At 40.3% G+C, this 14,183-nt stretch overlaps 1 protein-coding gene across 2 annotated transcripts in view; it reads right to left on the bottom strand.

Moving 5' to 3' along the window:
• LOC105569102 (sodium-coupled monocarboxylate transporter 2) overlaps positions 1-14,183 on the bottom strand; it is a 212,058-nt gene that overhangs the window by 158,603 nt on the left and 39,272 nt on the right. The window contains exon 1 of one of the 2 annotated variants that reach the window (XM_012025288.1): positions 10,863-10,950. The exons of the other annotated variant lie outside the window; for it this stretch is intronic. Within the exon in view, the coding sequence (XP_011880678.1) occupies positions 10,863-10,935 (73 nt within the window). The 5' untranslated portion in view covers positions 10,936-10,950. Of the gene's footprint in view, positions 1-10,862; positions 10,951-14,183 lie in introns of those variants that run through there. 2 annotated transcript variants of the gene reach the window in all.

The raw sequence follows: 14,183 nt of genomic DNA, 5'->3' as shown, positions 1-14,183 counted from the left end.
GCCTTTACCCTACATATCGTTTACAGTCGAACAACTCTTGAATGTATTTTTCCTTCTTATGCTTACTCCAAAGGTTAAATGTACGCTCATTTAAACCTTTAAAATTCATAAAATTACTAATTTTATCACACTGAGGGATGCCAGAATTGTCCCGGACTGAGAGCAAACGCACAAGACAGATTTGAAATCGTAAAGGAAAAGAAAAGCTATTTGAGTTTCCAAGTTTCTCGTAGAAAAGGACGTAGTGAAAATATGTGAGAAATTACCCAAGTTGGCAGAATTCACGTAGTTTTCAAAGTGCCGCAATCGTAGAATACCATTTAACACTTTTATTTCTATAAAACTAGCCAAAAATTTTATATAAATTTCTTTCGATTCGTTTGTATCGCGATGCAAACACGAATGTGTGTGTGTATGTGTGTAGATGTAATGATAGTATAATATTTTAAAAAACCAAGTATTTATGCGTTATCAGTAATATGCGACTGGTCTAAACGCATACACGAGACTTCGATCAACCACGTACATGACGGCGCTGCAAATTGCTCGTTGCAATTGCTATTGCAAATTGTAACATTTTCCAACAGCAGCTGGACCAATTGTACGCGACATTACGGAAACGTGGGAAGGCAGCTGACGACTGTTACCATTAAACAATACGAATTTCGCGAGTGTGCACCAACAATGTAGTTATTGCTGCTAACTTATTACGACCGACGAATTCGAGCGAGAAATTAAATCTAAAACAGCGTGAATAAGCCATCGTAATAAATCTCGTAAGGATACCGTGATACGCACGCGCGCGTTGCATCCTTTTTTCCGCGACAATGCGGAAATTAATGGAAATGGACCGAGAAATGGGGACGAATGCGGCGAAGCCGACGTTACCCGCATCCCGCTTACGTGGTCATGCATGCCCGAAGCGGTCGGCCGCATCTTCGTGATAATGCAGCGGACACTTTAAGCCCGGCGCCATGCCACCGCACGTATCAACGCTTTCCATCGTCACCGCTTGCCCGACGCCATTCGTTTTCGGTAGGAAAAACGTCGGTCCCGATCCGCTCCGTGTCACAGCCCGCCGTCACCGAGCTCGGGCGAGCGCGACGATGAATCCCGGCCGGCAGTTTTCACGGGTAAACCGCAAAGTGCTCGCGCGCATTATAAATTTGCATAAATTAAATTCCCCTTTGAATCGAGGCTCGCTTAGGAAAGTGAAGGAGAAAGAGACGGCCCTCTCTTCCCGCTTTTCATCGTGTCACCGTGTCGTCGCTTCATCTCGAGATTCGCTTTTCGTCGCGATATCCCCGCCGTCGCGCCGTTTTTCCCTAACCGCTTCACGTCCTTTCATCCCCAGCCTCCGCAATCCATTTTCCACCCCGTTCCTCGTTCCTGTTCTTTTCTCTTCCCGTTCTTCGAGCAGCACGGCCGCGCCTGCGTACCGTAGTATCGCTCTCTTCCCATTCTCTTCGTCTATTGTCATTTCTTCCCCGTGGCAGCCGCGTCTTGTTTTTCTCCTTCGGGACCGGGACTATTGTTCTCCATACGACGTACCCGCTGATCGCGGTGTACTCCCAGTAGCATCGAAATTGCCGCCACCCGCCAGCAAGTCGAGCCGACCACAATTCCTTGACAAACTCCACAGCGGCGATTGGATCCACCGTCAAATTATCAAATTATCAAATTATCTAGTTATCCAATTACCAAGAAAGGCGACAAAATTATTAGAGGCCCGTGACAAGTGGGATCCGTCAGACGTTGGCGATGTCTCTTTCTTTCTAAGTGCAAGTAAACGATGCCGATTTTTTTTTGCGGAGTATTTAAATTACGTTACGTCAAAAACTCGCCGAGAGTGCATAACCAATCAAGCCTCATCAATTGAGCATATAAATAATGTTAATGTTGCATATAACACATTAAATGGAAAAGCCACATACGTCAAATTAACATGTATCTGTATTTGTATAAAGTAACGCGCGTTATACATTTCACGTGTGTATGCACATAGCACTCGGAACTAATTTATTTGACAAGCGCCATAAAATGATCTGCGGTGTACCCCAATCGCGCTCCTTCCAATTATTATTTTACAAAATGAATTAAACCCCTTGATAGATATAATTAACGATAATATGAGGAAAATGTCACGCCGTCATACACGCGCGGGTTAACGTCAGCAGATATATAGCTCTTTCGTACCATTCTCGCCCCCTTTTTTTTTCGTTATACTCCGCGAGATCGCTCTCACGAAGATTTAGTGTTTCAATCTTGTACGTACGACATTGCGCTCCTTCCGATTTTCGTTGACTCTCGAATCAAGGAATCTCAGATCTCACCCTTTATTGCTCCCCGCGGCACCTTTGTCTCCTTCGACTATTATACAGTAATTTATTTGCAACCACGTACCCCGTTGTTTTACATATGCGTATACAAAGAAAGCGTCATTTATACGCGCATAATGGTAAGTACACGTGAACAAAAGCGAGATACGATGTGCGCAAAAATATTAAAAAATATTCCTCCCGTTGTCTAGTGTCGTAATAAGAGCAACATTTTTCGACAATTATTGACAAAAGTTATTCTCTCTCTCCCCCCCCCCTCTCTCTCTCTCTCTCCCTCTCTCTCTCTCTCTTGCTCTCGCTCTCGCCCTCGCTCTCGCTCTCTCATACTCGCTCGTATTTCTAAATTTACTTCTATTATACCGCAGCACCGGGTAATATACATTTTTAATTCTCGTAAAAGCCTTTTTCACGAAAAAGCGACTACCAAAAAAGGACTATTAAAAAACAGAAAGATATTTTACAACTATATATTATATATATATATGTAATTCACTGTTTATATTTTTATTCGGATAAAAATCAAATTGACCTGTAATTTTGTGGAAATTAAACGATTAACTTATATTTTATTTGCACACACGCATAAAAGATCACAGGGTGATTAGTGTACAGAGATAACTGTGAATTGAATTAACGAAAGCAAATGTGCCCGGGCAGCAGAATACATTTGAATAGAATATAAAATCTGCAGTTACTGGGCAAATGTTGTTAGTTATAAATGCAGTAGCAACGTTACCTAGCACAATCAGATCAAACCAGCTAGCAAGAAATATTTTCATTAAGATTAATTACTACTTGTATAATAAGCCGGAAAACAAAAATGGAAAGTACGGAAACTCTTCATAATTTAAAGACCTGAATACGACACTTGAAGCAGAGTTTGAAATAGCGTTGAAAAGAACAATTTTTCTTTCATGTTTGTTCTAATTTAGCATAATTTCATGCAAATTGTTAGAAAAGTAAAACTTCGTAATATAAATTTTTTTAAATAATATTTTCGTAAAACGTTTTAGAATAATTTACAAGATACAGCTGCAATAGTATTGTATTACTACGATGACCTCGTTAAATTCGGTTTTGCGAATTACATAAATGTTCTTATCGCTGCATTAATTATATAACACGAGCTGTACATGCGATAAAATCATTACAAAATAACTGCGTTAAAATATCGTACGTGTGCTAAACAATTAATTTTCTGAAATTGTATCCTTAATTGTTGCCGAGAATGGCATATAAAATTCATCGCTCAGCGCCAGTATTGAAAATTGCGATTACCGCATTCAATGATAAACATATAAATATTTAAACAGGCATGCGAAATTACATGATGACAAGCGATATTGCAGCGCCGTCACCAAACATACGACTCGACGAGATTTGGGTATTATTCGAAACGTACCTTGTCGCTCGTTTACTCAGTGCCAGGCAATACCGAAGTTACAGCTTCCATTTCAAGCGATATGACACTTCTCGTAAAGATAAAATGGCGAGCCATATATTTCCATACCATTTCATATTCTCACCTCTATCGCTACTGGATATTTCGCCACGTTATAACATCTTCTCGCGTTAAAAAAAAAAGGAAGAAAAGGAGAGGAAAGACAGGGAAGAGTGACATCCTTACGCGAAAACAGGGAATAATCGAAATCCAGGTCGTGTATATTATACTTGCGGACTTGTTCGTTGCGTTCAGCGGTCTATGGTCTATCTTTACTCTGTGAAACTGTTCTTTTTGTTGCCATAGCGACTAGCGACTCCAATATCAAAAACTTTTCATCTGTTTCTGACAGTGCCATTGATTATTCCTCGACGCGTAGGTTCTTTTTCTCTCCCTCCCCTCCCACTTTTTTTTTTTACAAAGCACGTAATTTTCTCGATACAATCGTACACCGGAACTGTTTTTCTTCCCGCCGACGTTCGTAAGTTCCTTCTCAAGCAATGCGAATATTCCCGATCTTAATTACATGTCACCGTGTGTCTACGTTTTTACGTCATTTCATTCTTTTTCCTCGTATTCATAAAGAACATTGAAATTCTTTTACAATCGCCGCGGCTTCGTTTGCAAATCAATGAAGCGCGATAAAACGCAGTCATACTCTTGCAGAACATTAATCGAATCTTTCATCATTGCTAAGTATTGCCTGACTAAATAAAAACAATAAGAATATCAATATTTCACGATTCAATTTGTTACTCTTTACATAAGAGCACCTTGATGACGTAATACGGCAGCTTTCTAGCGGTTTTAATTTTATACAAGATTATTAAAGAACGCGCAACAACACAAACGAGAAACGCAGAAATTCAATATAAAATTAAAGATTATATATTACAGGTTTACATTTACGTTCGTACAGCGAAGCACGCAAGGTATCAAATTCAGCATCGTATGTCACGACGGACCGCAATGTCCGCGCCGTGGCATGCGATGTATTCTGTATTACAGTTACATTTCTGCTATAATCGCCTGTGTGCCACGGACCGAAATTAATTTCTTCATTCGTATCTTCATTTCCGCTAGCGCTGAAGCGTTGGCGTCAACATCAGCCAAGCGTCCCGGCGTCACAATGGCCGCTCGACAAAGGTATCAATCGAAGCGTCAAAGAAGCGAGCTTATGAACATTCAGAGAGATGCTATCCTCAATTTCGAATCTCTAAAGCGAACTGTCCGCTGAAAACTGAAATCCTAAAAACGGAAGGGTGTATTGTTGCAGAATACACGGAAAGACATCGCCTCTTGGCTGCTAATGTAAATCCACAACGCAAATAAATTTAATATTTGGAGGAAATTACATCAAACATTCTATCCCTTTAAGCTGTTGTTGAATCTCATATGTAAACAGCGATGAATTATAATTGTAAATTCAATACCTTCTAATAAATGTTGGCAATGAAAGTGTACAATGCTAAGAACAATTTCGAGCTCTTTGATTCCCCCTAACAGTTGCCAATTCAATGAAATGAGTCGTTAATTAAATACCAATGACAATTGCCTTTGTCCTACGGCGACATTAGAGAGAAAGGGAGAAAAATTTATTATCGATGTTGACGTTTACGGATAGACAGCGTATATGAGCTTTACATTAACTTGCACGGGTGACAGATTTACGTTAACGATCCCACCGTTAATACACCATCCGAAAACGTAATCTTCCAGTTACACATATACTCGCTCGTTCAATACACCAGCTGACGGAGATTTATGAGCTAAAAGCGTACATGCACAATCCTTCTCATCTTTTCCCCCCTCAACATGACGCTAGCTTAAAAAAGCAATTACGAGAAACGCAGAGAAAGTGCGCTTGCGCACGGACGTATAGCGAGAGCGAAGTGAAAAGGAATGTCGATGAAAGAAAGTGAATAAAAGAAACCGGTGATAAGGGAATCGAGGGAGAAATGAGAGAAGAATTTTAATTCGACCAGACGAAATAAAATTATTAGAAAGAGCGAACAGGAATATTCTTCGCCCCCCCTCCCTTTTTTCCGAGGTTCAACAGTCGCGTAGCTTCGCGAATGATAGCCATTACACTCGGCGCGCGGGTAACGCGCGCGTTACAAAAATAGAATTTGATAGTTTTTACCGGTGTATGCCATGCACGCTAGATTCTGTGGGACACGAACGTGCCTGGACTGCTACGATACGAGACCATCTTCGAAGGAAAAATGCCGGCAGCTAAAACTACAATTTCGGCGATTTACAATTTTAACGGGTAGCACGCTTCGACGATGTCGTCCCTCGCGCAAGACAAACTCGTGCAAGTACAAGTGATCATAGTGTACGAGCACAGTTCCTCCCTTTCCTCCTCCAGACGACTAATCGCTTGCATATCACCTTGCCCTTGACACTATCATCAGCCAGCGCAAAACGAGAAGTTCCAGTGCATCATACACACACACACACACATACATACACACACACACTTGCCCCAATTTTCCATCCAATCCTAATTATACAACGTCCGGCAAGCATAAAGGAAGTAGGACGGACGGCGTTTGCAACTCCGCTTCGAAATTGCACGCCTTTAACCTTTAACATTCCAAAACGTTCGATATGCATATATATGGAGCGTTGATAAATCAGTTCTTTTTGGCCGCTCGTTTCAAATATCGAGCGTAAATTGGCGTCTGTTTATTTTTAAGATAAATAAATAGAACAATCGCCTGGCTATACGATGTCGCGCGGTATATCATTGCTTATTCGGCGGCGTCTTTTAAGTGGACGATCGATTTTATCGCGTCGCGTTATTAAATTCCTAGATAGTAAATATTTCAAACGTCTCCTTTTAATAATTGGTATTCCTTACCGTCATTTTACTGATCTACATATAACGTGTACACACACGATCGAGCCGTGGTAAAATGTATCCGGGGGGAAAGAAAAAGTACAATAAACTCGAGCCGGGGAAAACTCGAAAACTCCCGCCCCGAAGAAAAAGTCGAAAGGCGTGATATATATACCGGAACAATTCTCCAATCCTTCCACTGTTCCATTCAGAAGTGAAGTACTTGTCCATCTCTAACGCCCTCATTTTTTCTTGGCAGCTTTTCGCACCGGTTATTTCCACCCTCATTTGTCCTATCATCCTCTTTCTGCCACAAGAACGCACAAAACTGAAAGCAATCGATTTATCACAAGCACGCGCGCTGTGTATTCGCGCGCGGGTAATTTGTTTCAACGTATATTGTATACATACGGTAAAGACGTCGGACGAAACCGGCGAAGATTACGCGTTATAAATTGAAAGGCAAATGTGCTGAATCATCCCCCCCCTCTCTCTCTCTTTCTCTTTCTCTCTCGTTTCCCTTTTTGAAATTTCCCTTTTCAACGGTCTCGGTAGATTATGTAGTTAAATGCAAAATTCGAGATATTCGATAAGTTCCTTCCGAGGCAATATTTTATCTTACTGAGAGTAGGTGTAGACGACAGGCGCAAATTTATACTTTTAATCTTGAACTGCAAGAGTATACGTGCGAATTTCCACGCGTGTTCTTCACTGTTCACCTGTGCTTTCAGATGCGCGGGTATATTCATGGTTCATCTAAGGCAATCCCAGTTATCCTCCCCACGTTGCGATAAGAAATTCCTCGGATTATATCTTTGACATTCGACCCGGCTCTATCCGATCATAGCGCCGGCGCTATCTTTCTATCTTTTTTCGCCATCGAAACAATATATCGTTGCACACGACAGGTATCTCCTTTGGGAACGTTCCACGTGATTTCCGGTTTTTCCGACGAATTTCGCTTTCAGTCCACATTGTCTGGTTACATACGGTCCGTTTCACGCCGGCCTTACTATTCATATTTTCATGAATTTTCATTTGCCGCTCACGGGATTGCTCGTTATTTCGCGTGTATTCACTTTTGTATTAGCGGCTCGCTACGCGACAAGAAGATTATCGGTTTGGAATTCTTGCTGAATTGCAATGAACTTTTCCTTTTTACTCTGATAGATCGTCAAAATGTAAATGCGCACATCTCGCAAACGGCAGAAAGCGTGAATAATTTTTATTCGACGAAAATGACATCGGATTACCTGCCTCGGTGCTTTTCCAGCTTGCTCTTCAATTCCGCGCCCAAATGGAGAGAATTCTTTTAAAGTGGAGAAATAATTCGTCCAGGCTTTATATTACCTGACACTACTAAGAAAATGAATACTCTTTTTTTTTCCAGCACTTTCGCTTTAGGATTCCACTTAATTGGATGTAATTTTGGGAAATATATTAAGAAATTAACAGCTTTGCGTATCAAGTAGAGGAGAAGCGCGCCAAGACTTCGTGAAATATTCAATTTAAAACACTTCTCTCGTTAACAATTTAAACGGACTACATTGGCTGAAATGTTTACGCATGAAGATTTTTTTTTATAGAAAGAAGATAAACACTTTTTCCTTCGCGGAGTGGTCTAATGATTAAAAGTATTTCGCAAACGTCTACCGGTCTCGACGTGAGAAGACAAAGATAAATGTCTGTACTCTCGCGATGGCATTGTACCGACAAATAAGCTGCTTGGCGCTGCACATTGACTTTCGCGCTTTTATAAATTTAAATCCCGAGCTAAAGAAATTGCTCGTTATTTCGCGCATTTGCGCCTGCGGTCGGTACACCTGGTGCACCTTTGGAAATTTCTTTTCCTGACACGATAAAAAAGCATTCTGTCGCCAAGATGCGTACGCGAGAAGGAAAATAATGAAAAGCGGGGGAATAAGAGCGCAGAGTTTAAATGTCCACCGAGTCATTTAAATTTAAAATTCATGCCACGGCCGTTTAATTCCCGCTCTTGACGTGTACTTTTAAGAAATTAATACCCGAGGAATCTATCGAGTATTAGATTAAGCCATCTGATTCTTAAAGCCCCTTTTCAATTTATTACTTTAACCGATCTAATGCATTTTGCATTGTCTGTACGATTCTAATACGTCCAACGATATAAAGCTGATAAACGAGCGATTTACTGGAATAATACGAATGCGTTAATTAAATCCTGGCAATGTATATGTCTCTCTGTCAACATTCATATATTCATACCGACGTTCCGCGGCATGTATTTTGAAACAAAATAAAAAGAACAAATGAACACATAACTAAATCCTAAAATTAAAATTATTTAATTAACCTAGTTACGAGCTACAATTTTTGAATCCGTTTCTCCCCTAATGGAAGTCTTTCCGAGCCTATTACAGCAATTGAAGGGTACTAGCGTATATTATGCTAAAAGTAGACCGAACTAAACGCTTTGGCCAAAAAACTGTACACTCTCATTCACAGACACTGGCGCTCGTCGATTTTCTTTGCGTTTTCCTGGGAAACGGCACGATACAGTTTTGGGGAGAGATTTGTTTCCGCGGCTCACGCTAATTTTCGAAAATTTTCTACTCGATCGCCACGCTTACAGTGCAAAGGTATTGACGTACTGCAGGTAGACCCTGCGAGACAGATGCTAATAATTTCCTTTACACGGTGTCACCGTACTGTGCATTTAATATAAATCACTCGCCTGCGCTTAATCGCGCGTACGTAATTCGACGTAACGAGATATTACGTCAAGTAGCGCGCTACCGAGTTTACTTCTCGGATACTAAGGGCGCGCTGCACTTACTAACAGTAATCACATTAGTACACGTGAAGTTAAAGGCACGCTGGGAAACGCGTTCGCACGCGAGTTATGCGGCGACATAAATTTGAATATAGTTTAAGCCTGGCGTTATACGCGCGACCGCACGCTGCATCGCGAATTAAGTAAAATTAAATTCTGGCACTTGTATTTAGCCCGACGGACGTGCGCGGGGCTCTTAAAGCGAGATTGTAACGCGGTCCGTTGCACGTACATATACCGCCGGCGTAAATCTAGTTATACACATTCTGAACGCCGCTATAAAAGTGTCGCGCATCCTCGACATCGAAATCAGATCTTCCCAGAAATAGAGCGCCAAAGTTAGAGTGCTTTCCAGAACGGGAGTTTATTCCGAAGAACTACTGCGCCCACTTATACGGATATCGAACATATCGTGCAGATGACAACAGAAAATCAATTGACCTATATAACCAGCAATTCGTTAAATACCGACCGATATATATATACATATATATGTGTATACGTATATACAGTAAAGTGATAACGAAATGTATCTGTGCTGTAACCTTGAAATATATTTATACAGTAATAAGAACGGAGTTAATCTATTGGCGTGCCATGGAACTAATGAAACGCGCTTCCTTTCACCAACAAACGCGCCCTATTGTATGTATTAAGAGGCGCTACACACTGAGAAGAAAAATTTTGCCATAGCTAATCATGGTTTGCTTGAATTATTTCGCTGCCACAGCTATCTAAACCACAGCACACGGTTTGCTGTCGTATCTAATACAATAGGCACGGCAGCAAAATATTTAGCTATCACGACTAAATATTAGCTGTTCATATTTTAAAGGTGAAATTTAGTTGCCACAAGCAGCCTTTAGCTACGGCAACTACATTTGTCTTTACGTGCGTTTGAAAGACACTTTCCCGATTAGAAAAAGTTAGGAAATTAACTCACAAATAAGAGATTTAATATCGCCAGTACCAATGATATGTAGTTTTTCAAAAACGATCTGCACTGGCCAGTATTTTTATTTAAAAAACAAACGGCGTCTCGGTCCCGAATTTGGACCCTTTTCAAGTGATCTGCATAACTTGACACTAAATATTTCTTTAAAAAATATATCGCGCAAATAATTATAGCGAAAGTAAATTGCAAATCTATACCTTTTCACACAATTGTTATTCATCTCATATCGTTCGCTTGGCCAATATCATGTTAATAAGCTGTGTACGAGCGAGAGAGTCGTTACACTTTACGTTGTTACGAATTAATAAATGTCGAGAGTGAATAGAGATAAATAAGAATAAATAAGATCGAAACGTCGTTTGTCTTTTAAATAAAAACACTGGCCAGTGTGGGTCGTTTTTGAAAGACTACATATCGTTAGAAAAATTAATATCAAGTTTCTAGAAAAAAATGTAAGAGCAAGCAACCACCTTTTTCTGCTTCAGTTGTCGGAGGACATCGGGTATGTCCTTTACTCTGCTCTGGGCAGCTTTTACATCCCATCCTGCATCATGGTCTTCGTGTACATACGTATATACTTTGCTGCCAAGGCTCGCGCGCGTCGCGGCATACGGAAACAGCCCCGTCCACGTGCGGTGCCGCCGGAATCGCCTGACATCAGGCAGACCAGCTTCACTCAGAGCACACCGGCGACTGACACTAAGAAGTGTCCGGGATCGGTCATGGAAAACGTTGCCACGATCGAGAATCAGCCGGTCCAGATACCGATTGTCACATGCGACTTTGCTAGTGACGTCAGCACGTCAGAGGCTGATCCCGGCGGAGGCATCAGTATACCGATGGAAGAAAAGGACACGCTCAAGGTATGGATCTTTAACCGTTTCAACGATACTTCCGCGATAGTTGACAATAAGCTCGAGGCTCGAGATGAAAAATATCGGGAAATGTACACAGTTGTTATTACAGTTGAAGAAATGTTGTATCTCGAAACTATTATACACATTGTGCGACATTCGGTTTCCTTTTTCCCCCGTTTAATCCTTTGCGGTGAGTGCTTCTGGTTTAATCTCGAATAAGACAAATTACTCTAAAGTAAATGTGTCAAGCCGTGTAAATATTCCAAAATTTTGTAGAGAGGATTCACTTTGCACTACGATCGGCAACAGTAATTTGCGGCATATCCACGCGATCGAAACATGTGGAATTTCCGCGATTCCGCATTCTTTTATTATTTTTCTTTCTCTTCTCGTATGGACATACCAACATCACTCACTGTTACTCTTGCCGCATATATCATCGATATCTTGTATGGAACGTAGCAATAGAACTAGTGAATCTTCAGAATCGGATATTTTATATTGGAAAGTCATAGAGAGTTAAATTGGACAAAGATTCCAATGAAAGGGGACATGATACTATTGCAAATCAGGATATGCAATCTAAATACGAGTTTCTTTTGTCATATCCGTCAGATCACAGTCTTTCATCGCTTTTCATAAACTCTCTCCATATATGGAGAGCATGAAACTACCCATACAGCACCGATTGTTGCAGAAAGCTTCCAGGAGGGTTTCAAAATTATTTCAACCTTTCGTATTCCGTGTGTAACTATTCTGAGAGAATTCTGCAATGTGTTATATGAAATGTTGTAACAGAAATGTTTCTGAAACCTTCCGCGTGAAAATAATTTTTCCAATCTTTCAGTTGAGTCATCACTGAATTGTTTCACATAAAATATTCTATTGAACCTTTCAGTCGAGCCATTTCCGAAACCTTTCTCATGCAATAAATTTGAAAATTTTCAACTAATTTATCCCTAAAACATGTCGATGTCTAAGAACTAATTTTTCTAACCTGTTGTGTGCAATTTGAAGAAAAAACAAAAATAATTATATGATTTATCTATTAGTTTAGCAAAAGATTAGAAAAATCGACCCTAAAGCCTTAATTGTGTCCACGATGCTAGAAATCTGAGTCTGAGATATCGCTCCGGAAAACGTGTAACCAATAAAATTGCCGTTTTTCTTTCGTAAAAACGCACTTGTCTAACCCTAAAGAATCTGATTTCGAAGGCTGCACATATGGCACCATTCGGCTTGTGCCAATATTTGTATTTTTATTTTATTTTTATTGTTACAAAGAAATGTCAAGTGTTTTTGAAGAATAACTATAATATAATTATGTAATGTTGTATTAGTATAATAAATGTGTAAGTGTCTAAAGTATTCCTAATTTATTGCAATGTCTTGCAACATTTCTACGATATTCTACAAAGATTTCAAAATTATTTCAATAACTCTTCGGCAATATTTCTGGCATATTGGAGAAAGGCTTTAGACATGTTTCGGTAATCTTTCAGTACATTTTCAGAAAGGTTTCGAATGCAAGAGTAACGGACCTTTTGCTATTCCAGAGCCTGTCTCAGAGCTGTTGCAGAAACATTTTGCAATCTTTATGAGATATTTCAATTTTCGGATAAAATCTTTCTTAAATATCTCTGAAAGCTCTCTGTGCTGTACGGGTAGAGAATGTGTCTGTCAATATTCAAACATATATGCGCTTGTACGACGGGTAGCTCTGTAATGGCACATAAAGTTACTAACGTATTAGCGTGTATCGATACTCCATTGAATAATATTTACGAGCTAATTATGGGATAACTTGCGTTGTGGCAAAATGAATATCCCACTGTTATGTGATAGAAGATAGGAAACGTTTCGCTTCGCTCAATAGCAAAGTCTTTAAACTGCGAGGCGTTTCCTTATGTCAATACATTTGCGGGAAATAAATTGCTCGTATTAAGCATTAAATCACATTGCAAGATTGGACCCCATTCGTTTGTCAAGATTATGCAGCGGTGTGCACTGAGGAAAATCCGTATGCCTGAGCGAAGTCGCGTTTGTAATTACGTACGAAAATACAGTTTTATACCGAGGCAGGGACATAATTGCACGGGGATGAGTTTCCCATTCCGACTGTCGCGCAATTACGCGAATTCTCGTTCAAACTTGAGCGCAAGAACACGCCCGCCTTTGTTACCTCGGGCTTCGTATAACAGCTGCATGTCAAAGAGTCTCGTGATAATCCTGCCTGTTCGTATGAAAATCATACATCGCATATACACAAGAATAGACGCACATAACGTGCCAGTCTATCAAATTTCTGAGGTTTGAAGAAATTTGCATGTAGAAACGGTTAACTTTAACGAAGAACGGACGAATAATCCACTCCTCATTTCGCAAGCCAATGAAATAACGCCATAACACTCTGCCTAACGTCTTGTCCCTTTCTTTTTCTCTCGTAGCTTTAATAAAATTCCGCGATATCACTCGAGTAGCCTTTATTTCGTATGTGCGAATTCACTTTCAACGCACTTAACAAATTTACTGCATATTCAAAACCTTATCTCAAAACTAACAGCCGAGTTTGTAACATTACGTATCTGGAAAGTTGCAAAGAACCCGTTCTAGCAAAGTAATATGCTCGCACAGCACTGGACAGTGCTGATGTGGCGACTGTTACATCGTGCACGTGCATAAAACATACAGCAATTACTTGACGATCGCGCGCGCGCGCGCGCCTACCTAAATTTAATTTTACACAAATTTCAACTAAATTCCATTGAAGCGAAAAATAATTCTCCGCTCAACTTTGCCAGACGAAACTTTCCTGCGGGTAATTAAACATTTTCGATTTATCAACGTCAGTGCGTGCTTTCTTGACCATACCTGGGCATCTTTAATGGTAGAGAAAATTTATCGCGAAAAATATTACCTCAGCCTGGGTTCGAA

Source organism: Vollenhovia emeryi, unplaced genomic scaffold (assembly GCF_000949405.1).
Source record: "Vollenhovia emeryi isolate VEMERY1.0 unplaced genomic scaffold, V.emery_V1.0 DF939126.1, whole genome shotgun sequence".
Taxonomy (NCBI): Eukaryota; Metazoa; Arthropoda; class Insecta; order Hymenoptera; family Formicidae; genus Vollenhovia; species Vollenhovia emeryi.
The sequence above is the reverse complement of the archived record's forward strand: the minus strand, read 5'-3'. Positions and strand labels throughout refer to the sequence as shown.